General features: G+C 47.7%; 1 protein-coding gene across 15 annotated transcripts in view; it reads left to right on the plus strand.

The window, feature by feature from the left end:
- Window positions 1-26,917, plus strand: part of Tsbp1 (testis expressed basic protein 1) — a 57,093-nt gene that overhangs the window by 28,475 nt on the left and 1,701 nt on the right. For 5 of the 15 annotated variants that reach the window (XM_087898472.1, XM_087898462.1, XM_087898464.1 and 2 more), the window contains 18 exons: window positions 2,358-2,396; window positions 2,866-2,886; window positions 4,516-4,536; window positions 4,996-5,016; window positions 5,492-5,512; window positions 6,011-6,031; window positions 8,254-8,274; window positions 9,176-9,193; window positions 10,701-10,724; window positions 11,982-11,996; window positions 12,965-12,988; window positions 13,853-13,876; window positions 14,136-14,162; window positions 14,510-14,530; window positions 15,027-15,047; window positions 18,818-18,841; window positions 19,661-19,675; window positions 22,060-22,077. In XM_087898472.1, the coding sequence (XP_087754598.1) occupies window positions 2,358-2,396; window positions 2,866-2,886; window positions 4,516-4,536; window positions 4,996-5,016; window positions 5,492-5,512; window positions 6,011-6,031; window positions 8,254-8,274; window positions 9,176-9,193; window positions 10,701-10,724; window positions 11,982-11,996; window positions 12,965-12,988; window positions 13,853-13,876; window positions 14,136-14,162; window positions 14,510-14,530; window positions 15,027-15,047; window positions 18,818-18,841; window positions 19,661-19,675; window positions 22,060-22,077 (396 nt within the window). Of the gene's footprint in view, window positions 1-2,357; window positions 2,397-2,865; window positions 2,887-4,515; window positions 4,537-4,995; window positions 5,017-5,491; window positions 5,513-6,010; window positions 6,032-8,253; window positions 8,275-9,175; window positions 9,194-10,700; window positions 10,725-11,981; window positions 11,997-12,964; window positions 12,989-13,852; window positions 13,877-14,135; window positions 14,163-14,284; window positions 14,531-15,026; window positions 15,048-18,817; window positions 18,842-19,660; window positions 19,676-22,059; window positions 22,078-26,917 lie in introns of all 15 variants that reach the window. The other 10 variants (XM_087898465.1, XM_087898467.1, XM_087898474.1 and 7 more) reach the window with 5 other exon arrangements.

Consider the following 26,917-nt stretch of genomic DNA (forward strand, 5'->3'; position numbering starts at 1 on the left):
GGGAGCAGCTCTTGAAAATGGTCCAGGACATAACATAGTGTGCGAGCCACTGCTGTATTTCAGGCATGGGTATTCGTTCAAGCGAGTCGAGACAGAAGTACAGAGGCATCTTAAGGAAGAATTTAGCCTTTTCCAGCTGCAGGGTGGATTCCCCTCTCATCTCTCCGGACTCACTCACCTTGGCTGAGAAAAGGGCCCTTTTCTTGTTAACAAGTCACACTTTTAGTAAGTCAACTCCATATACCAAAGTCTTGATTCTAAGCCCCCCCACCCAGAGGGACAATGCCAAATGCAAATTCTCAGATAAGAATACCGCAGTTTTCTGGGTTTTCTTTGAAGGAAGTTTGTCTGGGCTTTGTACCTGTGGGAAGCTCTCACAGGGCTCACATGTGTTCTGCAGATTCAGCAGCAGGTGTGGAAGACAAAGGGCAGATTAGGGTTCCCTGCAGAGGCGGACTGGTGTGCAGGGCCAGCTGCAGCAGTGTCGGGGTCCCTCTTCCAAACCCGTACCTCTACACTAACATGAGTTCTGTTTCTGTGTGTGGTACTGTTCTTCAGCTCTATGCCAAGGACAACCACGTTTTTCTTACATTTTTCATTATCTGATGTCATCAGACTCCCACACTTTCTTACCAGTTTTCTGATAAGGCCAGGCGACCTAACTGGGAGCTCCAGATTCTGTAGCTAGCCTTCACCGCCCATCCTTCACGACATTTAAACCTAAATCATTACATAAGTGATTGCAACAATCAGCTTTAAGGTTCTCAAAAGTGAGGAAGACAAATGAGTCTCCCAGGTCAGATTCCAGGAAAACAAATATGTTTCCTAAACAAAGGAAAGATGAAGAGAACAGAAGGGGCCTTTTTTTTTTTAAAGTAAGGATATCAGGGGTAAATTTAAAAAAAAAATAATCCCAATTAGACAGTTTAGTTTTTTTCTCCAGACCTATATGCTTGAGATAATTTTCCACTCTGAATATTGTTCATCTGAATTCAAATTAAAGCCATTTTTCTAGGGGTAAAATCATTCCATCTTGTCCAAATATATATCAGATTATTTGAAAATGTAGTTCATAATCCCCCCAACGCCCCTATGCACCACAGCCTCGGGGGGCCTTGTAACCAGAAGACCTTATTCATCCCAGGTGTCAAAGCTGAGTCCATCCATTGATGCCTATTCTTAAACAGTGGAAAGGCCTCACCGGCCCTCCCACCTCAGCCCACAGCCCCCCTACACTGCTGCTGAAGGCAGAGGGCTCACTGCCTTCCCTCCAATCTTAAAGGAACTCCCGAATGAGCCACTGCTAAGCCAGTCCGCCTGCGGGGGTACTTTGGTCAGCATATTTATTTTAATTATTAAACTCAAAAACTTCTTAGATGGGGGATGGGCTTTTCAAGTAGACAGCACCCCTCTGACAGCTCATCCTGGCAGATTCTCACGGTCCTGAGACTGTGTGTGTGTGCACAGGAACTTTCTGTGTGGGTGCTTGTGTGCGTGTGTGTATACATGTGTGTGCGTGTGTGTATACATGTGTGTGCGTGCCTGTGCGTGTGCCTGTGCACATGTCCCTGCAGACACCTGAGGGCACTGATCACAACAGCACAGCGATGAACAGTCAGTCCACCTAGGGTGAAGACTAAGCGCACACTGCAGGGCGGCCTCCTTCTCATTTGAAGGACTCTCCCCAGAGACTGCCCTGGATCCCGCTGCTTTCTGTAGGGTTTGGCAGGGCACCCAAGCTTCGTGCCTCTCTGCTTCCTCTCCAAGGGTCCACAGACTCAGCCCTCTCTGCCCCTCCCTCTCTCTCCACACTCACAGGGTCCTTCTCCCCACGGTGTTCCCAGCAGAATTTCCTCTTTTCCCATTTGTTTCAACTCTGGATTTTTTTTCCTCACTGGGATCTCAAAGTAAAACTAAGACGAGGGCACACTTTCCACTCCAAGCCTGAGGAAGTCAGATCAATAGGTTATTGTACCCAAAGTCAGAGCACAGGAGGGTGGCAAAGCTGACACTTGGGTCTTAACCTCAAGACTTCTGGAGGGAACAGAATCACCTGCCCGCTATGCCCGAGTTGGCAGGCCACGGTTCTGTCCTTTCTGTAATGTCTAGCTTGGTAATCACCTACCTCTTCCCAGACCCCTCCCTCCTTGACCTCACCCTTGCACTTGAAGAAACTGTCTCTCAGGAGCTGTTTTGGTCCTGGGACCCTGACAGTCTTCTGTCCCCTTGTTGGAGATATTTCCCACGTATATGGGTTGTGCTGTTAATGTATTGATCTGGGGTAGGCGCCTAAAGTGCAATTGATTTCTGCATCTTGACCACTTGGGGCTTTCAATAATGATCTCAATTTTTCACAGATAAAACAAGAAGCAACAAGGCCGTTGGCGACCCTATGTGTATGTTTCTCTTATCTATAATTCCACTATAACTGGGTCTTCTGTGCAATGCCTGCTCTAGGCAAGCTGGCAAAGGGTGGTGAGGAGAGACACTCAGACGCAGGAAGACCCTCAAAGGGATGGTTCCGCTGTTTTATGCCAGGTGGCGAAAATCCTGCTAACAAGCCCAAGTTCGTTCATTTAAAGGTGTAAGGGGAATTCTTGGGTCAGATGAAGCACTTCATCCAAAACAGATTTGTAGAAAGATTTCGTGAAAAGCACCAGGGGAGACCTAGACAAAGGCAAACAATCTTAGACATGGCCTCTGTCTCCTAAGCAACAAAAGGAAATGCAGCCTGACTTCCTGGCGTCCTCCTATATGAATCTGACTTTGATGAATGCTTGACCCAACTATCTCCTCACTCCCCCCAAAAAATGTCCCTAAGGTGCACTTCTTCCAAACTTACGTTTTTGTGTTTTATTGTTCTAGCTGGCAACGCAGGACACATCAGTAAGTTCCTCTCTGCATTTTGATCCTCATTGGCTTTGCCTCGCTGGGTAAAATAGTTACAACATTCACATTCCTGGGATCTTCACCTCTTCCTGCAAACACTGTCAGTTCCTTCCCTTCTTCCTCCTCTGCCATTGATATGCTGGGAACCCCTGTGAGATCCAAAACCTCCTAACCTGCAGCTCCAGATGCAAAGAGAAAAGGGCTGGGAACAGACACAGTCCAGCGGAAAGTAGGGTTGTTCCACTGCCACTCACAGGAGACCAACGTGGCCTCCTCGGTAACAGAGGAGACGGTTTCTGTAGCACACGAGTTCCACCTGCAGACAGAGGGTCCCCACACCATCAGTGACGGAGTGTGTCCGTGAGCATAGGTCTAGGGAGGAGCCCAGAGTCTGTTGTGTGTGACACAGGTCTAGGGAGGAGTCTAGAGACTGTTGTGTGTAGCACAGGTCTAAGGAGGAGTCTACAGACTGTTGTGTGGGACACAGGTCTAGGGAGGAGTCTGGAGACTGTTGTGTGTGACACAGGCCTAGGGAGGAGTCTGGAGACTGTTGTGTGTAACACAGGTCTAGGGAGGAGTCTGGAGACTGTTGTGTGTGACACAGGTCTAGGGAGGAGTCTGGAGACTGTTGTGTGGGACACAGGTCTAGGGAGGAGTCTGGAGACTGTTGTGTGGGACACAGGTCTAGGGAGGAGTCTGGAGACTGTTGTATGTGACACAGGTCTAGGGAGGAGTCTGGAGACTGTTGTGTGGGACACAGGTCTAGGGAGGAGTCTGGAGACTGTTGTGTGGGACACAGGTCTAGGGAGGAGTCTGGAGACTGTTGTGTGGGACACAGGTCTAGGGAGGAGTCTGGAGACTGCTGTGTGGGACACAGGTCTAGGGAGGAGTCTGGAGACTGTTGTGTGGGACACAGGTCTAGGGAGGAGTCTGGAGACTGCTGTGTGGGACACAGGTCTAGGGAGGAGTCTGGAGACTGTTGTGTCGGACACAGGTCTACAGAAAAGCGTGGAGACTGTTGTGGAAGACAATTGTAACAACAGACCCATGAGGAGCCTGCGGGATACAGGATAAGAGATGTGAGTGACTTAGGAAGAAAATAAAATCCGAGTGTGGTTGGCCCCAGCTGAATCAGCTTTTCCATCCCTGCAGCAGCAGCAGTAAAGCAGCTATGGACACAAAAAGTGACTCCCCACCTTAGTGTGCTGACACGTCTGCCTAGGATCCCTGATGCTGCTCAGGCCAAGAACAGGGTAACCCTGAAGGAAAAGACAAAAGAATGTCAGAGTTGGGGCTCGTGAGTCACACCGCACACAAGGAGTGTGTAGGTCCTAATCCCTTTACCCACAATCCCTACCTAGAATGCCTTCAGTCTGTCTCTCAGTGACAAACCTGGCCACTCTTGAACAAGGACCAAACTCACCACAGAGATAGAAATCCCATGGTCTCCTTCAGAAGATGAAGTCGCAGACTCTAGCTAACCAGTTCAAGCTTGCCAGCTAAGAGGAAGGCAGGGGCTGGGTCAATGGGCGCTGTCCACGGGAGGGAGCTGGCCTCAGCTAGTGCTGCCCATTGAAACTTTCCCCAGGAACTAATCAACTTCATTTTGTTTCTCCAATATTTTAGCTGGAACCATTGGACCTATAAGTGAGTTTCTTTTTATCTCTTTTTCCTCTGGGATCCGGGACCCTACCCTCTCCATACCCCTCCTGTCTCAACTCCCATTCCTGAAGACTTTCCCATACATGTTCTGTGATTGCATTCAAAGTCCATGACACCACCTGACGCCAAGACCTAAGACAAAATGCCCTGAAACTTCACCGAGTTTAAGAAAGGGGAAGGTTAAATAGGTTTCACATTTTTGTTTTCTTTTCTTTTTTTTTATTTTGTTGAGATTTTTGTTTCTATTTATTTCTCAGTTAAGATGGGCCCTGAATAACCTGCTCTGATGGGAACTTTTTATGATTCTCTGCTAAATTGCGTGCCGTCTTTGTATTAGCCATTCTCCCTCTGGTTGCGCTGTTTCACGATGTCTTTGGGAAATACTGGTGGCATGTAAATTCTGCACCTGTTAGCCACACTGATGCTCCCTTGTTTAAATTGTAGTGCAATTCTCCGCGCCTATCCGTGAGTATCTGTCTTCCACTCCGGCCCTTCCCATAGCCAGCCTGCAAGGGTGGGGGTGGACCCGCCCCTTTCCCGGGCATCTCATTACAGTTCCCTAAAGGACCATGCCTGAAATGCAAAGACCTCGAATCCCATGTACTAACTTAATTTAAAAAAAAAAAAAAAGAAAAACAAAAAACCTTAGGCTGTAAGTCTCTAAGAAAATGAACAAAGGAAAACATAACCATTGCAATCTAATGTAGGGCCTTTCTCGACTGCCTAAGGCTGACCCCCCACAAAGCAGAAAGCAAGCTCTGCTCTTACAGGTCCCGTGTGTTGCACAATGGGAAGGTTGCCTGTGGCTTAGCGCACAAGACACGCTTGGTTTTCACAGACTTTGCATCCATGATAGTTCTGCTAGAGTGAAGGCTGAGAGGCAGGTGTTCAGGTATTTCCTTCATAAAATAATGATCTCTCTCTCTCCGTCTCTCTCCAGCTGGAGCGACAGGGCCTATCAGTAAGTCTCTTCTCCAGCTCTCTACTGGGGTGTTCCCTCTTTCTATGCAATAGCTAAAGGGTCTTTTCCCGCTTCCTCTGGTAGTTTCAAAGGTCTGGAAGTGTCAAGTTCTTGGCCTTTTTGGTTTTCCTCCTTTTTGGTTTTCAGTGAGTCATCTGGGAGTCGTGAACACACACTTCACTGGTAGCAGAAAGTGGAGGTTGGGCCATGGTAAACAACACACACGTGCTTTTAACAGCAGCTTGGAGGGCAGTGGGAGCAGAAGAAAATGGTTCTGGTGGGCAGGGATTTCCTAGCCCTCTGCAAGAGTTTAAAAAGAACCTCTGCCACCAGCGTCTGCCCCAGCTCGCTCTAGCACTTCCAGCAAGAGTCAGCTTGCTGCAGCCCAGCTCCTGTCTGCCTCAGTCCCCAGCAGAGAAGGCTTGTAGACCAGAGCCGTGTTCAAAGCCCAGGTCACCTACTGACTCACTTCTTGTTTCATTTCCTTTTTCTTTCCAGATCTGTGTCAGAAAACCTTCGGTAAGTCCCCTCGTTTCTTTTGACGTCCAATTTCTCTGACAACTTTTCTCCAGACAGTTGGTTCTGTTGTCACCAGCTGCCATAGCAACCATCGCCTCCCGATTCACACTTTTCCTCAGAAACAGTATAAGCAACAGCTAGGTCCCAAGATGAAACTCGTCGTTGCTATATATGGCTTTATAGTTGAGTCCTAGCTACACACAAACTAGTTCCTTTCATGTTGTGTTTAGATCTTACTAACAAAATTAAGAATTTTTTTTTAAACGAAGTGCCTCTAGATTCATGTGATTAACTGAGTGAGCCATCGTTGGCTAACTCTGAAAGGTTTCGTTGCCCTTTGTCTTGTTTTGGGGGAGCAGCAATCATGAGTAGTGTGGTATCATGTTTTTCTTAAGAAGTAAGGACTCAAGTTTCTTTAAAATTTATTTTTGTTTTCTATGTGTTGGTATTTTGCCTGCACATATGTCTGAGTGAGGGCGTCAGGTTCCCTAGAACAGGAGTTACAGACAAATGTAAGCTGCAGTGAGGGTGCTGGGAATTGAACCCAGGTCCTCTACAAGAGCAGTCTGTGCTCTTAACCACTGAGCCATCTCCCAGCCCAAGGACTCAAGTTTTATTGACTGTTAGTCCTTCGGCTACCATTTTTGGGTGTTTCAAAGAGGGTTACAGAACATGTTGAATTCAGGAGAGAAGGTGGAAAATCAACAATGGGAAAAAGGATGAAGATGATGGTCGGAGAGAGAAAAGGGAAGGAGAAAATGGGAAGAAGTCAGCGAAGCAGGAGGCGGGAGACTCAGTAAGGCTGAGAAAGGGCTGGAAAGGAAGGCTGCACATGCTGACAGCGGGGGAAACTGAAGAAAGTGCAAAAACATGAAGTGATCATCTATGCAATGGCTGACACTAACTTAGCAAGTACTCTAGGGGGTCTACCCCAAGAACAAGGGTAAACACACATGCATGTGTGCATGTACACAGTGAAGAGGGGGAGAAATTGCTAAGTTATATTGCAAAACACCCAAATTTCTGGCTTGTCTACTGCTCGTAGCCTGGGGTACCCCGATCTGGAAAGCCACCTTCAGCTGAGTCAACCATAGACCTCTTTCATCATGAGCACCAGGGCACAAAGCATGGTGGAGAAGAAAGGAGCTGCTGTCCCAGCAGGGGGTCTTTTGGATTGACTGAGCCAAGCTCACATGGGATTACCATGGTGGAGAAGAAAGGAGCTGCTGTCCCAACAGGGGGTCTTTTGGATTGACTGAGCCATGCTCACATGGGATTACCATGGTGGAAAAGAAAGGGGCTGCTGTCCCAACAGGGGGTCTTTTGGATTGACTGAGCCAAGCTCACATGGGATTACCATGGTGGAGAAGAAAGGAGCTGCTGGCCCAACAGGGGGTCTTTTGGATTGACTGAGCCATGCTCACATGGGATTACCATGGTGGAAAAGAAAGGGGCTGCTGTCCCAACAGGGGGTCTTTTGGATTAACTGAGTTGCGCTCCTAGAATTACCGCAGCCCTCTGATGCCAGCTGACTCAGTGCATACTCAGTAGAAGCTGTCAGCCAGCAGAACAGCAGCAGCCAAACCCCTTCTTGGGAATTGTCCTTGCTGTGGTCTCCACAAGACTCAAAAGCTGTCTGGGCTCTGTTCTCTTAGATGTTCCAACAAACACAGTAGAAGCTGGCCTGCCCTGGAAAACCCCGCAGGCCCCTCAGAAGCCCTGCGTCCACAGTCTACAGGAATCCTGAAAGAAGCCCAGCCACGACTTCTGAAGGAAAATCTGTAGGGTCTCTGTTCTGGACGCACGTTATCCTCCACGGTTCATCCTGTGTATGCAACGCTGTGGGCAAGGTGACAGGTTTCTAGTCCTCAGGTTGCCTCGGCGTCATCAACAGAAAGCCAGTTCTCCACTAAAAGCAGAAGGCTCCATTAGCCCTCAGCTCAGACCCTGAAGCTCATCCAACCAGACAGCCCTTCCCTCCTCTGCCTGTGTACCCCTGGTGAGAAATAAGACTCTTACTAGAGTATAGTCCTCATGTAGGCAAGCGGTCTCTTCTCCTGGGACTGGTGGGAAGAGCACAGGTCCTTGTTTTCATAGTTAGCACACTGGGCTTGTTCCCCATGACCCCAGCATTGCTGCCCCTTCTCCCTGCTCGACCTCCCCTAGGAAAATTCTCCAGCAAAAGTATTCATGCTAACATGTTAATTCTGATTTCTTTCTAGTGCAAACTCCTGGCCCTTTTGGTAAGTTGCCCATAGACACACTGGCTCACCACTAGTGACTGTGATAAAGGACTTTGGCCCCACCTGCTCTCTAATCCGTTCCTTGGCCTTGCCTTTCCCTCTGTCATTACCATCCTTCTTAAAGACTTGTCATATTTAAGAAAACAGGGGCTCCGCTGTCCTACAATCAGCATTAGGCAGCCTACTATTGTTTATGAGCATAACAATATGTTAATTAACACTGAAACGACTTTTAAAGCAATCATAATGGTCAGAGAGTTGGAGGAAGTGTAGTGATATTTCATTTGTATTTTAATAAATAAAGCTGGCCTGAAGTTCAGAGATTAAAACAGCCACACTAAACAGTCTTACAGACCTGGCAGTGGTGACACACACTTTTAATCCTGGTAGCCACACTAGTTTACCATAGAAGCCAGATGGTAGTGGTGCACACCTTTACCCAGTCCTAGAGAGGATTATAAAATGGGAGGAGACAGCTCTTAGTCACAATCTTATTCTGAGGATTCCGAGAGGCAGGATCACCATTTTGGACTGAGGTCGAGGTAAGAGCCAGTGGCTGGCTGTTTTGCTTTTCTGACCTTCAGGTTGAACCCCAATATCTGTCTCTGGGTTTTTATTAATTGTGGTACAAGTAAAGTTTAAAAAGTAAGCATAAGTTCGAAGAGGGTAGCTGTAAAAATGAAGCCTGCATGCCTGGCAGGACAGCGGTGGAAAAAATGCAAACCTGAGGAGGCAGCCCTTCCTCCTAGCTAAATCTAGAGGGAGGCTGGGGGCTGGTGCAGGCTGAGCCTGCGGGACCTACTGATGCTGAATGCTGCTTGGAAAGGCTGCTCTCCACAGCTCCTTTGGAGAACAGTTTACCTGCTCCATATCTAACCACAATCGTTTTTTCTATCTGCAGTGCAACTTGCAGAACAAGGTAAGTCTCTTGTGATTTTTCTCTCTGCTGCTCCTGCCCTTGCATAATGTTCGGAAGGCACGCTCTGCATCTTGGTTTTTATGGCCACAGAATGATGGTTTTAAGCATGTTGTCATGCTTCCCACTTTGTAGCTGCTAAGAATTCTCTAGAGTCACATATTAAGAGAGGGGCTGCAGAGATGGCTCAGCAGTTAAGAGCAATTGCTGCCCCTGCGGAGGACCCAGGTTCAGTTCCCAGCATCCACATGGAGGCTCACAACTGTAACTCCAGCTCCAGAGGATCTAATACCCTTTTTGGGTCTCTGTAGATGCCAGGCACATACATAGTATACAGATATACGGGTAAGCAAAATACACATATACACAAAATAAATTGTTTCAAATAAAAGAGCAAGGAAATCACTAAATGGTATGATGTTCTCCAAAACATGGTGTGTTCTATAACATATAGCATATAACACGCCATCTCCCCGGGCACCAGAGGAAGGTGGTGTACTTTATAACATATAGCATATAACACGCCATCTTCCCAGGAACCAAAGAAAGGTGGTATGCTTTATAACATATAGCATATAACACGCCATCTTCCCAGGAACCAAAGAAAGGTGGTGTGCTCTATAACATATAGCATACACCACGCCATCTCCCTGGGCACTAGAGGAAGGTGGCTCAAAAGAGCTGTGCATTTCACAGAGGGCCTGCTAGGACACAGTAGCAATAATGTAGAGGAAATAACAAGGGACGAGAAAACTGTTTAAATGAGCCCTAAAGAGGGGAGATTTTACTGTTTAAACAGACTGAGGCTGGTTGGTCTCGGCTGCTGTGGTGTGTACAATCTTATAAAGCATACGAAGGAAATGAAGTCAAACTGTAGAGGGGCAGGGTAGCATCCACAAAGCGTGACCACCGAGACCTCCACAGCGGGTGTTTCTCCCACGTGACTCTGGTCCTAAGGAACTTTCGGTAAATGAATAAAAGTCAGTATAGTTGACTTTGGCCATACCCTAACCCTCAATCAAGGCTACCTCTATCCGGACTCTCAATAACCTTACACCTGCTGTCTTTGAAATTCTCATAGAGAGAAACTCTTTTCTTGGTGTCCCAAAGTCTCCTAAGAGCCACTATATATCTCCTGCGCATAAATACTTTGGAAATATTATAATGTACACATGAAAATTGTATCACTAGTTTTGCTCCTAGGAGGAATAGCTGGAAAGCTAGAAGCTTTCCTATGAGTTGTGGATGAACAAAAAAAGTTTAGAGAAAGGTAATTAAAACTAAAAGAATTTATATAAACGAGTGTCTTTAGAAGCCTACAAGGAGTGGGGAAGAAAGGCTTTTCAGACGGCTCAGGTGGCCAGGCAGGGAGCAGGTCTGAAGGGACTGCAGGTGACCAGAGCACACAGATCATGACGTTATCTCGAGCTGTTCCGAGAAGTTTCCATCCTGGATGGAAAGAGGGTAAGTGAAGCTTTGCTGATGACTGTCCCTGTTTGCTCTTCCCCAGAGGACCCTTCAGAGCTCTGCAGCGGTAAGTCACATGCTGGTGGGAAGGAAAGACTCTTGGAGAGGCTGGACATTTTTGCTCTGCTTCCTTCTGCCTTGTGACTGTAGCAACTGTGCTCCTCCCGTGCTTCTCCTGCCTTCCTCCTGTCCTCCTCCTGTGCTCCTCCTGTGCTCATGTGCTCCCCCTGTCCTCCTCCTGTGTTCTTCCTGTCCTCCTGTCCTCCTCCTGTGCTCCAAATATGCTCCCCCGTCCACCTCCTGTGCTCCCCCTGTGCTCCTCCTGATATCTTCCTGTGCTCCCCCTGTGCTCCTCCTATCCTCCTCCTGTGCTTCTCCTGTGCTCCTCCTGTGCTCCTCCTGTCCTCCTCCTGTCCTCCTGTGCTCTCCCTGTCCACCTCCTTTGCTCCTCCTGTGCTCCCCCTGCCTACCTCCTGTGCTCCTCCTGTCCTTCTCCTGTGCTCCTCCTGTGTTCCTCCTGGGTTCCTCCCGTGATCCTCTCATACTCTTCCCGTCCTACTCCCGTCCTCCTCCAGTCCTCCTCCTGTGCTTCTCCTGTCCTCCTCCCGTCTTCCTCCAGTCCTCCTCCTGTGCTCCCCATGTGCTCTTCCTGTGCTGCCCCTGTGCTCCTCCTGTGCTCCTTCTATCCTCTTCCTGTGCTCCTGTGCTCCCCTGTCCACCTCCAGCCCTCCTCCTGTGCTCCACCTGTGCTCCTCCTGTGCTCCTCCTGTGTTCCTCCTGTCCTCCTCCCGCCTTCCTCCAGTCCTCTGCCTGTGCTCCTCCTGTGTTCCTCCTGTCCTCCTCCAGTCCTCCTCCTGTGTTTCTCCTGTGCTCCTTCTGTATTTCCCCTGTTCTTCCCCTTGTCCTCTTCCTTTCCACCATCAAGTTGGTGTTCCCAAGAAGTGATGAATATGGTGCCACACTGTATCCCTTGTACTGGACAGCTAGCAGAGATGAGAATCCAGGGTTCAAGGTCACCCTTAGCAATCCTAGTGCCAGTCTGACTACATGAGATCTTGTCAAAAAAAATGAGAGAAAACCCCCAAAGATCATAGCAACTTGTCAACCAGAGTGGGAGGGAGGCTGGATAAGTGAGTCAAGGCTTGGAGGAGAAAGGTGAGAGCAGCATGGGTTAGAAAAGACCCCAACCCGAGGAGCAGGCAGGTGGCAGTCCCTGTAGAGGAGAGGAGACAAGAGTGTGCTGGTGTCTCCAGCAGGCCGTGAGTCCCTCCACGGAGGACCCTGTCACCAGACTTCCCACCTAACTTCTGCCTTTGTTTTTCAGCTGCTGGATCCAACTGTAAGTCTGGCTGCCTCCTTTTGTGACAGACCCCGATGTCTCCAGGGACGTTGAAAAACACTTGAGCCAAAATTTCCCCATCCATGTTAGGACCCAACAGCTTAAAGCTCCCATTCCTTGAGTTCTTATGACTCTACTAGGACAGTAACAAGCTTCCGGGGTTCCTTGACTTACTTAAGAATTAAGGTCAAAGGAAAAAGTTTCCCTGTGGTTCTAAAGATTCTGAATTGGGAGCTTACGCAGAAGGAAGAATGAACAGATGAAAAGTAATGCATATTCCTGTCTTCCAGCTGGGCCATCTCTACAAGGGATCAGTGTACTGTCTGTCCCTGCTGGGCCTTCTCAGAGTCCTACAGTACCTACCACACCTGAGGTCCTAACAAAGGGACTGAAAAGTCCCATTTTCTGAGCCTTCTGCTTTTTCATTGCCTGGAATTCCACAAAGTGGTCACCAGCTCTCTGAAAAAATTAAATGCCTTTATTGTAGTCTGCAGCAAGGAAGAAACCAAAATAAGACTGGTGACTCAGGTCCTAAGGCCAGCTACTTAGCAGGCAGAGCTAGGGGACTGCCTGCTTTGCAGCCAATCCAGACTACAGGCTAAGAGAAGAGCATGCCTGGGCAAACTAACATGACCTTGTCTCAAAATAAAAAGCAAAAATGTAAAAGAAGGGGTCTAGGAGTGGGAAGAGAAGGGGCTAGGAATATCGAGGAATAGAGGTTGGTGATAAAGCTCTGGCCTACTGTGTGTGAGGCCCTAGGTTCAATCGCTAATGTGGGGAGGATGGGGGAGAAAACCAGGAACAGCAGAGAGTAGTGGGGCTGGTGTGGTGCCGTCTGTAGCCCCAGTCCTCGGGCAGTGGGGACAGAGGTCACAGTTCTAACCTGGACTTGCGGGGAGGCCCTGTCTCAAAGTCACTGTTTTTAAAGGAAGAAAGCAAAGTGTTCAACTTCTCTGCTTACTTTTCAGATGCAGTAAATTCTCAAGCGATGGGTAAGTCTACATCCATCCGCCTCTCCCAGCACCCCACGCTGGGGTCCAACAGTCTTTATCTGGCCACTGTGGGATCAGTAGGACTGCACCCGTTCCCCCCAGGACCCCCATGCTGGGGTCCAACGGTCTTTATCTGGCCACTGTGGGAGTCACTCTCAAAATCTGCCTGGGTTATTAGTAATATACTGTAAAATCTGAAGTTGACTGATATGCAAACATATGAAGAGGAAACATATACAGGGTCCTACAATTTTATGTATTCATCAATAAAAGATTGGTTACAGAAAAGAATAACCAACAGAGAAAGAGAAACAGGGTACTTAAAAACCGCTGTGATGAGGGTGTCCCGGACTTCTGGGTCTGCCTTTCCACATTCGATACCACAACATCTAACCATTTCCCTGGCTGTGCAGGGCATCTTCAAGCTTAGAAGCTGCTGTTTCCATTGCACCCACTTTTATATTATATATATAATTATAAAGTATAAATATATGTGTTTATCTATTTTTACTTTTTAAATCCTTTTATGGGAAAAATCCAAGAATCGACTTACGTAAAATAGCAGTGGGAAAACTTCTCAACAACTTAAAATATGATGGCTCAGGGTCAAAGGACTTGTCCCGCTAGCCTGACACCTGAGTTCAATGCCTGAAACCCTCAGGGAGAAGCAGAGAACCAACTTCAGAAGTTGACCCCTGACCTCCACATGTGTGTGTCCATACACCCTACACCCACACACACGCACACACAAAATGAATACTCTTTAAAATGTAAAACTAAAACAAAATAAAAAATGAATGGGGAAAAATAAAAAGCAGGTAATTTTCTGTTTACTTTGTTTTTTGTTTGTTTGTTTTTTACCAGGTGGACCACCTCCATGTGCCATCAGTAAGTCCTGCACGGGGGCCCCAATTCTCCTCTCTTTGACTCCTAAGGTCTCTGGGTTTAGGGGACATATGACTTTAACTACCTGCCTTCCTGTATCAGAAGCCTTGACGTCAAGGAGCCCGTTCAGAAAGGGCGGGTCTGCTAAGGCACGGGGACCAGGCTGGACCGAAGGGTGCTTAATTCCCCCGTCAAGACAGAGCTCTAAACAGAGACAAACCTGTGCGGCACGGAAGCACTGAGCCCCTTCTCTGTCTTACAGGTGGTCGGTCCTCATCGGTGCCCAACTGTGAGTTATGCCTGGTTTCCATCTGTTGTCCAATGTTGTTATGGTGTGCCCAGCCCGTTTCTGCCCTGTGTGCAGACACCTGAGATGTGTGACCCCCAGTTCCTTTTGCCTTTGTCTTCCAGCCAAACCTGACCCCAAGGCTGAACCCACGTACCCCTCCCCTACGAACTAACGTCTTTTCAGTTGCACCGTCTCATTGAATTCCTATGGTAGTGAAGTGGATAGGAAACTGAGGCCAACTCTTTACCCAAGAATATCGTCATCGGACCTAATTCAAGACTAGCGCTGTACCCTGCTAAGCTGCCCACATCACAGATGTGCCTCTCACAGCTCTTCTTACTTTTCAGGCCCCTCTGCAACGCCCATAAGTGAGTACCATTTGATTTGATTCTCTTCTCTGTCAGCCCGAGTCTCTCCCTCTGGTTCCTTCCAGTCCAGCTTTCCTGCACCAAACGTAACTGCAGAACAGGATACAAAGAAGTAACGAGCTAGCATGGGTCTGCAAAGAGCAATCAAAAATCGCTACGAAGTAGCAGGCATAGGCAGAGGTTTTTCTAGCAAGAGAATATTGGTGTACGCAGGAATACAAAGTCCCCCGGTCTCAGGCACGTCTGTAATCCAAAGCTGCTCGAGTCCAATTATGAGGAGACCTTAAGGCATTCTGCCCCTGACCTCTTCATCACTACTTAATCTTGCATCTAAATTTGAGCTGCAACTAATCTGCATGGAGTTGTTTTGAATGCATCCTTGCTGGTTAGCGGGTAATCCCCTCGCGGACACCATCAAAACCATTAGAGAGTTCTATGTTGGTTCTAGTTAAGAAAAATAAATGGATTTCTCTTTCTCTCTCTCTCTCTCTCCTAGTAATTTCACAGAGAACCACAAGTAAGTTCTTTACTTTTCTGCTGGGGTATGTGGGGGTTTTCAAGGCTTAGCTGATTTCACTTCTAAATGCTAGAAACTGAGATTTCTCTTTCTCATGTCCGTTTGCTTTCACGGCAGCCATCACGGGTCCCAGATACAGGCTTCCCCCTCTTTCTGTTAACAACACACGCCTTCAGGTACCAGTTACTACCTGTGACTATACTGAACGCCAATCAAATTTTGTTTGTTTTGGTTTTGGTTTTGGTTTTTTTGTTGTTGTTTGTTTGTTTGTTTGTTTCTGGCTTTCAAGACACGGTTTCTCTGTGTAGCTTTGGAGCCTGTTCTGGAACTCACTTTGTAGACCAGGCTGGCCTTGAACTCACATGCTGCCTTTGCCTCCCAGAGTGCTGGGGCTAAAGGCATGTGCTACCACCACCCAACTTGCAGATCACATGTTGAACACAGAACTGATGATGAATGCAGATGATGAACGCAGAACTCAAGAGCTATCTCATGAGTCTGTTGCAACATCCCCACATGTTCCTCAAGCTGAACTTAAAATGCAGAGTTCTTGTCAAGGTTAAAAACTCAGAATGCTCAACGGGGACCATAAGTGAGTGTGCCGAGAAGCCCAGAGCTGCAGGGAGTGGGGTCAGGAGGCTGCAGGCTCTAAAGTGGCTGCTCCTCCCAACCTATCGATTCATGCAAAAAAAAAAAATGCAGATAGAGAGTTGACAAAGCAGATGACTTAGCCCACATTTGGGGTGAAAATGTCCCAATCTATAACCATGCTGTGTGTCTGGTAGACTGCAGACCTCTGCTTCCACACACGCACACCCCACTCCTTCCTGCTGGTAGAAGGTAGTGGTTTCAGTGTTAGGACCAAGGGACTGGTTTGATGGATTGGAACAGATGCTATTGACTTAGAACATGTTAGTACCTCTTTGAAGTCCCCACCCACATGTATTCCTTGACAGATAGCCAAATCAGCCAATTTCCACTGTGCAATGATCATACCATCATGACTCAGGACCAAGAACAGAGCTGGAAACTCCAAGTTTCCTAGATTAGGTATCAGTCACAGCTGTTGTGACAGAAGGCGTCTTCAGGAAGAAGGCTTTATTTTGGCTCAGGATTTAAGGGTAGTTCAGCATGCTGGGGAAAGGATTAAGTATAGTCAGACACTCTAGGAAAGGATTTAAGGGTATTCGGACATGCTGGGAAAGAAAGACAAGGCAGCAGGTGTGTGGGGCAGCTGGTCACTGCATCTGTAGTCAGGAAGAGAGATAAACGCTGGTGACAGCACACTTTCTCCTCTCTTTATTCAGTCCAAGACCTAGCCCATGGCAGGTGCCACCCACATTCAGGAGGGGTCTTCCCTCCCCTAAACATCCTGTGGGCTGGAGAGCTGAAAGACAGTGCTGTTACTATTGCAGCAGACCAAAGTTTGGCTCCCAGTACCCACATCTGGTGGCTCAATACCGCTGTAACTCCAGTTCCAAGAGATCCAAAGCCACAGGACCCCCAAAACACCCGCACTCGTGTGCACACACCCACACCCTGACATACAATTTAGGGGGGAAAAGCTACCTGGAAACACTCTCATAGATACACCCAGAAGTGTGTCTCCTGCCTGATTCTAAATCAATCAAGTTGATAAAGAAGAGAACCGTCACAGACCTACACACAGCTGGGACCAGGAACACGGGTCACTTGAAGAGAGCAGAAGGTCTGGCCACTGGGAATGAAAAGTTGGAATCCAAACTGGACAAATAATACTCTTTTTGGTGGAGGCTTCAGGGACACTAGGCAGAGAAGGCTCACAAAAGCCACAACATGGGGTTTGTGATGGCATAAAGGCATGCCAAAGCCACCTGGGAACTACGCCATCTTCCTCCTCACTAGCTCAGTCTCCTCTGGCTTTAAGCACAAACACGAGGCATGGCCTGGTTTACAGGATGAGAACAAACCTATGAGGAAACTCCAAGCCTGAGAAACATGGCTGATCAATCTGGAGAGGACTGAGACAAGACATTCCTTATTCCCAAGTGTGTCAGAGTTAGCATGCTTGGCAGACACAGATGAGTCACGCTGCAGGATATATATGTAATATCTATTGGTCTGCTCTGCCCAGGCGTGGTCCTACGCACTGGTGCCGATCCGGTGACTCGACGTCTCCTCACTCAAGATTATATTCTGAGATTATAAAATGTAGTGGAGGCTGCAGAATGGTCTCAGCGGTTCAGAGCACTGACTGCTCTTGCAGAAGACCTGAGTCCATGTCCCAGCACCCACATGGTGGCTCACAATCTTTCATGACTCCAGTCCAGGGGATCCAACACCCTCTTCTGGCCTAAAGATCTTCTTCCTATGGAAACATATGGTGTATGTCTGAATCTGAAGACTTGGAGCGAAACCCAGCGAGGAATAAATCTGATGTTAATTAGCAAACAGATAATACGTAAGCCACTGGGGGCCAGGCAAGTATAGTGGCTCACGCCTATAATCCCAGCACTCAGGAGACAGAAGCTATCTATGATGATGATGGTGATGATGTAAAGGACAGGAGGACAGGGAGGAACAGCGGACATGGAGAGAATAAGAAGCAGACCGGAGTTAACTGGATCATCCGAGGTATACACAAAGATGCGGAGCTAAGGGCCGTGCTGAAGACAGCCCGCTTTAGACACAGAATGAAGATCTAGGTGCAGACATGGAGTGAGTGGATGGACAGCAACAGAAGGAGCCAAGGGTCCCACAGAACCACCTTTCCAAGCTGGAGAGAATATGACTTACAGTTTGTCAAGTGCAAGTCGTTGCTGACTTTGACAGGACAAGGGGTCTCCCTGGAGAAGGTCCCGGAGACAGTGACTTTCTGATGGTAAAGAAGCAGATGCAGGGCAGGGTATGTGGTAGATCTCACTTTTTTCTCAAAACAAACGTCTAGTAAGTGTGATAAATGTTTTATTATAGGCGGTGACCATCGGTGCTTGTGCCATTAGCTTGAATGTGGGATTTTTTTTTATTTCTTAAATCAATAAGAGACCAAACAAAGCAATCACACCCCAAGGAGGCAGTCCTTAAAAAACTGGGCACCTGGGAAGATCCAACCTTCTGTGTTTCTAAGTCAGAGAGAGGGCAACTCTTCCTCATTCGCTAGTGATAAGAACAACCCTGCTGTGCTTCCCTCTGTCCCTGGTGAGATCTGAAGGCATCCCACTTCCAGAACTGAAGCCCTTTCCAGCCATGGGTGCAGTTCTCGGAAGAGGAGAAAGCCAGCGGCTCAAAGAGCCTGGAATTCACAAGACACAGGTTTCGAACCCACAGCAACGCTGTCACGGAGCCTGAGACAGTGTAAGCTCAGGCTCACATCTAACCACACCGCTGCTTTACCATCTATGAACAAAAATGTGTGCCCACACTCAGGGAAATGGCATTCACATTTAACCAGGTAGCTCAGCAGGCACGGCAGGCACTTGCTGCCAAGCCTGACGATCCGAATTCCATCCCGGGACTCACATGGTGGAAGGAAAGAACCAATTCCCACGGGCTGTCCTCTGATGCCCACAAGTGAGCATCAAATGACAAATGACCGTGGAGGGTCAAGAAAGCAGCTCAGCTCAACACAGCTTGGGATATGGGACATTAACTGAGTGATCCAGAGACCAAATGAACCTGCTGAACCTCCCCCTCTTAGTTAGTTTGCAAGACTCATCTAGCGGTCATACATGTGAACAGATAATTCTGTTTCATCAAAAACTATACTAACGTTTTTGTCTTTTTCATTAAAGCAAGACCCGGACCACCTGTAATACGTAAGTCCTGAGTTTTCCTCAATTGTATTCTCATTAGCTTCCTGTTGACGAGTCCCCATGTCAATCCTGTGACTGCACCAAGACCCAGCATTTCTATTTCTGACTCTATGCCTTACTAGCTTTGTAGAATCCCTAGTTTCCCATCCCCACTCCTGTTCCCAGCAGCTGGCTCCATTCTCAACTCTCCATAGCCGTTTGGAGGTCATAGCTGAAGCTGCTTAGTTCCTGGTGTGGTGCTGTGGTGATAACTATATTTTGGGTACTTACCCTGTGCCAAGCAGTGAACTCAGGACTTAATATATGAATATACATCGTGTCCATAAGTCATTTTCTAACATACACAGGAGGAATTCCAAGCTAACATATCTACTACCATGGTCGCTCAGACTAGGTCTCCTTAGGTGACTCTCTGAGAACCAATGGCCCCCCCAGCCCCACCCCTGTGAAATATTTAGGCTTATGGAGGAAGGGGAAGCTCACTAAAATGAACCTAAGAATTGCTGAGTTGTAATAAAAAACATCACAGTTGAACACAATCTTTCCAAAGAGGGGTAAGGAAAGGATAGGGATGTAAAATTTCTAACAGTGAATTTTCAAACTTGTGGGGGTTCTGGGGAGAAATCAGGGGGAAATGGCCTCTTCCAGAGACACTCGTCTCTCCAAAAGGCGCCTCAGCTCAGAGCCGCTAGTGCACTTGGCGAATGCTGACGCGGCAAGCCCTCACAGTCCTCCCGCTAGAACTTGCTGCAGAGTTTAAGAAGTAGCTGTGTTCATCACCCAGAAACCCGTGATCATTTATGTATCTGTTTCTTTTCACAGTGAGGCAAGACCCAGGTAAGTGCCGTGTCTTCTCGCCCATCCTGAGTCGGGTCCTCCGCCCGCTGCCTCTCTGACTCCAGACCTTCAGTCTTGTTTTATATTGCACAGCTTCCTCTAAAGTCACTGGTAAATATTTCAGAAACTGAAAACCCCACCGGTAACAAGTCAGACCATGAGCTGCCTGAAGGCGCCTTGAAGTCAGATCTACTCCTTTTGAATATTTTTAATTGGGTTGTTTTGTTCTTGTTTGCAATGATGTGATAATGTTCGCACTGGCGGGCTACTAAGTATCTGTTGTTGTGTGTGTGTGATGTGCTGCCACCGCATCCAGCTAGTTAGCACCTCCATCTCTGAGCAGCGTCCTTTCTCTGTTCAGTGCACAGCTGCCTTCCTCTGGTGGAAGCTGCTGCCCTCTATTGCAGGACGCCAGTATGTATTCCTGCTGCTGCGGACGGCTTTCACAAATCAAATTGAATTAGCAAGTTAAGTCAACTGAGATGTTACTCACTTATAAAAAATAAAAAACAGTGGAGAGCCAGGGGAAGGACAATGGGGCCAAGATAGGGGGAAAAAGCCCATTCCTCCAGAGTTCACCCATGCATTTGAACATTTATGACATTTTTCATGTCCAAGGAGGTTGACAGAAAAGAGGGAAACAGACCACAGCTCCTTCTCCTAAGCGTTAACAAAATCCTCTTAGGACTTGGTGTGTTTCTGCCCTCACTGGAGAACTCCCGTGGGCATCGTGCATCAGGCTCTCTGTGCTGGCTTTACCGACTACGGCAATTCTAAGAAAGCTCCCATTTGATAAGTATGGCACCTGCTCAGGGCCGGCTTGTCTGTCTCCATGTTAGGGTAGATTACATAGTCTCCTGAGTACCAGAATCTCTTAGGGTACAGTGGACTAGCAGAAACATCAACATGACGGTATGTTCCTGGTAAGTAGAATGTCTCGCTAGAGTCAAACAAGTTTTACACACTTAGGAAGACACACACTCCTGCAAGATGTCCTCAGACCCCCACGTGCACGCCATGACACATAAGAGCTCAGAGAGGGGGAAAGAAGCAAAAGAGATCTCCCGTGAGACGTCACAGGTCACCTGCTGCTGTTGTTACCTCCCGCAGCACTAGGGTGCCCCAGATTGCACGAGATTCAAAGAGTTCTGCCCCTGTTGACTAAATGGAGTGAAACTGGCAAACACAAGTTAGAGCTGGGTAAGCATCTCCTGAGTTCACTGTCCAGACTCTTCTACAAATAACAGAGGTGAGGAGAACAGGGGAAGCAGAAAAAGTCCCGAGAGAGGAACAAAACTGGGGGCAAAAGCCAGAGAAACGGAGTTTGCCCAGCTGTGCAGTGTTTCATTCTCCAGAGGAAGTGGATAACAAAAGGAAATGACTCGTCTCCTTTCCACCCTTCCAAAACGACTGTGTTAGTGTAGGGAGGGCCGGGAGGGTCTCTTCTCAGCCCAGAATCCCTGTCCGGACAGACCTCATCGTTAGACTTCTGCTGGTGCTGTTGACAGTGTCAGCCTCCACAAGCTGTCTGTGTTTGGATGTATGCCCATGTAGCTGTGCCTGTCTGCAAGGGCCTTGTCTGTTCATCCATCTGATAGCATCAGCGATGCCCACAATGGAGAGAATGTCCTGACCAATCTTCATCCGGTGGAGTCCTTCTAGTTATGAACACCCCAACCATGCCCTCCTACTGAGCAATCTGTTATTGGCAAGGCAGACACTTTACTGAAAGATTCAGGAAAAAAAATCCCCAGAACAACCTGCTAACAGCTTTGCTTCTCCTATGTTTTTTGTAGTTTATTTATTTATTTATTTTATGAGCATTGGCGTTTTGCCTGTGCGTATGTCTGTGTGAGGGTTCACATCCCCTGGAATTAGAGTTACAGATAGTTGTGAGATGCCATGTGGTTGCTGAGAAAGGCTCCCCTGGAAGAGCAGCCAGTGCTCTTAACCACTGAGTCATCTCTCCTACTCGCCAATGGCTTTCCATAAGAAATAAAAATTTCCCTGCCTCTGTCAAGAAGAAAAGCTATGGAGGATGCTACACCAGGTACAGAGGTAGCCCGGAGGAGCCCATGGCACATAGGCTGAGGGAAGGGAAGGAGGGGAATGAGTGCAGCCAGCATCAGCTTGCTGACTGCTCTGCATTAACCTTCCTACTAGCTGGGAGGAAAAGAGAACCCTACACAGAGCATGCAGTCACATCAGACCAGTCCCCCTCATTAGAAAATGCCCTGCCTCTTATCACAGCTAGCTTTGGGGGAGGTCTGACACCAGCAGATGCATTAGCAATGATTAACTCTTGGAGAAAAAGACAAGGAAAGAGATTGGAGCTCGTTCCAAATATTCTGCTAATACGTTTTTGTTTCATGTTGTCCTGCCAGTTACTCCCGTGATTTTTGGTAAGTTATTTATTCATCTATTTCTACATTTCAGTATCATTTAGAACCTTTCCTAGATGGAGAAGATTTTAGATTCATGTTTACGAAGCCTCTTTCCTTCTCTGTTGTCTAGAACCCCTTAAGCACTGAAAAATTTACTAATATGCACAATGACTAAGCCAGCAGGGCGTAAACGAAATGAAGACTGCAGATGGACATTAAGGCCCTTCATGGTGCCGGTCACTTAACGCAGAGGGAATTTTAGGAATAATTAGTGCTGACGCTATTTTGAGAGAAATCCTGCTTTCATACATGACTAGCCCTTTAGAACACAAACGGGCCAATGTGCTATGAGGTCCATGAGAGTACAGGGGCCTGCATTTGTAGAGATGTGCTCGAAGGAGTAATCCTAAACGTGGGCTTATGTCTCTCCAGGGCTTCTTTAGCATAATTCCTAGTGGAGAATTTTCAAGAGAAACCCTTCACCACTGAACTCAGAGTCTGTCGCTCCCAAGTTTCCTAGGAAAGGCGTCTTTATGCTTTCCCCTCATTAGTCCCACAGCACAGGCTTAGCTTTTCCCGTGACGTGGTCAGGTGACAGTCCCGCCACTCCATCAGCAGGGGAGTCAGTGCCGGTCTGTTCCCAGCCACACTTTACACACTGTGGCCTGGCACCTGAGACCTGAAGTGGTTAGTCCTCCGGTGTGCAAGCGTGTGCTCTCTAGGTAGTCATGAACTACTGCAAGCACTTTGTGGTTGTGAGAGAATTGGGGTTTTAATCAAATGATAAAACCCTGCTAGCATTAAAGACAAATTTTGTTTAGAACACTAGGGGAGTTATGGCCCCAGCCCAGTGACGTTCTCCCGCGAATCCACCCACCTTCCTCTCTATGTCCTCCCTAAAGAGCACTTTTGTCAAATGACGGTATTTCAACTCATCCCTAAATGCCCTGTGAGCAAAGAGAAAGCCAGCGCTGTTCATCACCACCGCACACCCTCAGCGGAAGATCAGTGCGGAACTGCGGTTCTAGTTGCCCTCAGTTCTTAGGAAGCTGTGGAGTTACTGACTTTACCTCAGTCAAAGCATGAGCTTATCACAAAACCAAGAGCAATCTTAAAGACGACCCATGCAGTTCTGAAATAAAGATAAACTACACTGAGCAGTGGGAGCCTTGACGGGCATGACGGAAGGTAAAGAATAGAATAGACAGCCAGTGGCTTGACTCCACGGATAGAGACGCTTGCCGCTGAGCCAGCAACCCAAGTTCAAGCCCTAAATCCTAAGTGGTGGGAAGTTTTTAGAAGGCCCAGAGACTCCAAGAAGCCCCCCCACAACACACACACACACAGGCGCACACACACACACACACACACACACACAGACACGCACCTCTTTAGAAATTTTTAAATATAAATAAATTTGGTTTATTTCTTAATTCTGCTATTCTTATCCCAAAATATCTGGAGTATTTCTTCAATCACAGCTCTCCCCAAACCAGAATTCTCATTAAACCCCAGAGACTGTCAAAAGTAGAAACTGTAACCAAAGTTTAGAGACAAGTTTACTGTATGGAGAGCACGTCTAGGGCTCCTGAGTATAAATAGAAAGAGGCCATGAAGAAGGGGCTCATGTTAGGACCCTGCCAGTCTCCTCAAAGTCATGACACTTCGCTTTGGCTAAGAATCTTTTCTTTCATTGTGTGAAGGAAAAAAAATGTCCATTACTCCTAAAACTGGTCCTACAGGCCATGAAGATGTTGAGGGTTTCTAAGTCATTGACAGGGGTTCAGACTGGCTGTGAGAAGGCAGCATATTCTTGGAGAATAGAATTGTCTTACTAAACCCTTCCTCTAGTGTTACAAGAGGGGTCTGGATGGGAACCTAGTGAATAATTTATTTTAAAACCAATCTTTTTTTTCTTTTCCTTTTAAGTGTTTGCACCGATAGGCTCCGGTAAGTCCAGGTCTTGCCCCTCAAACTTCCCCCGGTGTGGGTGGCATCCACCGAACTCATGGACATAAATAATTCTCCAGCCCTTTTCCTCCACGTTTTCTGGTGTAAGTTTAAATCATTTTACCGGTCTGCCTGCCCTGACCATATGTCTCTCCCATCACTCCACTTTCAGTATTTTCTGAGAGATGGTCTTGAAATTAAGCCAGTGGAAAACCCCTACACTAGCCTAAGGATCTCCCATTTCAAATCAAAACTAAAAAATGATTAAGGTTAGTGAAGACGGGGCATGAAACCTTTTATGCCAAAGAGCTGAGCTGCATAGGAAACCAAAGTGTCCCACATTTACCCCAATGGGACTCAGACAGCAATGACATGGATTCCATCCAATGTAGGGGCTTGGAGGTCAGGAAGGAGGGAAAATCCAGCATTGACTGATGATGTGTTTGTTTGCCTTTATGTCTTTCAGTTGACAGTTCCGGAAAACTCAGTAAGTTTGTATCACTTCACTGTTCCTGGGATTAACACCCTTAAGTTTATGTTGCAAAATCTTGAAAGAGTCATTCTGTCTTAAGTGGTTCCTTCTTATTTCAGTTTGTATCCTTCTTGTCTATTTTCCTTTTGTAGTAAAATACAGCATCTTGTCTCAGATTCAGTCACTAATAGAAGAGCCATCACAGTCCAGGGATTCTCCACCTGTGGGGCATTCGCCATCAGTCCAGGGATTCTCCACCTTAGGGTCACGACCCCTTTAGCAAACCTCTATCTCCAAAAAACATTTACGTTACAGTTCTAATAGTAGCAAAATTACAGTTATGAAGTAGCAATGAAAATAGTTTTATGGCTGGGGGTTGCCACAGCATGAAGAACTGTGTGAAAGGGTTGCAGCTTTAGGACGGTGAGAACCACTGGTACGGTCTGTCATAATGGGACTGGCTCTCCCTGTGCTGTGCTAGCAAACTGTTTTCACTTAAGATGTTGAGATGAAAAATACCCTGGGGTTGACAAAACGTGCATGTCAAGACACGATGAGGATTGCGGCTCTCAGGAGAATGGGATTTAAAGGGACTTGTGGAAGAGTAAGGGAAGGCAGGGGATGCATCCACTTAGACCCAGGGAGGACCAACATCACTAGCCTGAGGATGTGGCTCTCAGCTCAGTGGGACAGGGTGGTCTGCTCTGTGGACGGGGGATGGGAAGAAAGCACAGTGGCCAAGAATGCTCTGCTTTTCAGAAGGCTTGAGTTGGTTCTCAGCACCCAGGCCAGGTGGTTCCCAACTGCCTGCAATTCCACCTGGCCTCCTAGAGTGTCCCAGCACACGGCATGTGCTTTCAGACTAAACACACAAGCAAAAGCAAAAGTAATTTCCTAGAGAAAGGCTGCTGGAAGGTGGGTTCTTTGGGGGTCTGAAGCTCGCCACTGATGTGTCTTCTGTGTTTTGTCTTCTAGCACTTCCTCCTATGGGTAAGTTCCTCAACTCTTCTCAACTCAAATATTTGACGTAGCTTCTCAGACTTTCTACATGCCCCAAATTGAGGCAGGTAATTCTAAGGTCACCTCAAATGCTCCTCTTATTCAGAATCTCCTAAGGCTCCCAGTGTCTGTTTTGGGGGCTATTGCTGCAGGGGAGTTGAAGCCCTACACAAGGGCATAGCATTCACACTGCCCCCACCTTCTGAGTGCCCAATGAACATGGCCACACTCATCTTCAGCAGAGCGTGAGGAAAAGGCACTCTGAACCCCAGAAGTTCTTAGAGTTCCTCTCTTCGTAAGTGGAGGCCCCCACCTTCTTTCTGCTGCCCTTCTAAATGACTCTATTTGACAGGCAGGAGGTACTGAGTCCCTACCCACACTGAGCCTTCCTCCCCCAGTAAAAATGCTCATAGTTTACTTTGATAGCCTAGATAGTTCCTTCTCTTGATTTGAGGAAACAAATTACTAAAGAGAAAACAAACAAAAAACCCACAAAATTCTTACCCAAAGCTAACAACTTGAGTTATATGAGATCACACAGAAAGGATGTACTGGAGGTCTGGTTAACCCACATGTAATTAAAGGGACCTGAAATTTTGAATATTGAGTTAGCACATGTTTTAAGTAGTCAAAAGTGATAATTTAAAGCTGAATTCTGGAATCTGACTAACAGGTTCAGTTCCCACCTCCGCCCTCAGCATCACCTGGACCCTGTCCTCCCCACCTCCATATACCCTCAGCATCACCCGGAATCTGTCCCCACCTCCATACACCCTCAGCATTTCCTGAACCCTGTCCTCCCCACCTTCACCATCAGCATTACCTGGACCCTGTCCTCCCCACCACCCTCAGCATCACCTGGACCCTGTCCTCCCCACCTCCACCATCAGCATCACCTGGACCCTGCCCTCCCCACCACCCTCAGCATCACCTGGACCCTGTCCCCACCTCCACCATCAGCATCACCTGGACTCTGTCCTCCCCACCACCATCAGCATCACCTGGACGCTGCCCCCACCCCCACCATCAGCATCACCTGGACCCTGTCCTCCCCACCTCCACCATCAGCATCACCTGGACCCTGTCCTCCCCACCATCATCAGCATCACCTGGACTCTGTCCTCCCCACCACTATCAGCATCACCTGGACCCTGTCCTCCCCACCATCATCAGCATTACCTGGACCCTGTCCTCCCCACCATCATCAGCATCACCTGGACACTCATTTCATCTTCATCTGTTGAACTCAACAAACAACAGTATCCAGCTTACCAGGCTGTTGTACAGATTGGGCTATTTCATATTATGCTCAAAAAAGTGGGTGCTGGGCTGAGCTGAAGGATTTAGTGGAGAGGTCAGTGGTTAAGAGCACTCATTGCTCTTACTGAGGATCTGGTTCCCCGAGCCCACGTGCTGGCTCACGGCTATCCCTAACAC

Source organism: Myodes glareolus, chromosome 18 (assembly GCF_982192425.1).
Source record: "Myodes glareolus chromosome 18, mMyoGla1.1, whole genome shotgun sequence".
Taxonomy (NCBI): Eukaryota; Metazoa; Chordata; class Mammalia; order Rodentia; family Cricetidae; genus Myodes; species Myodes glareolus.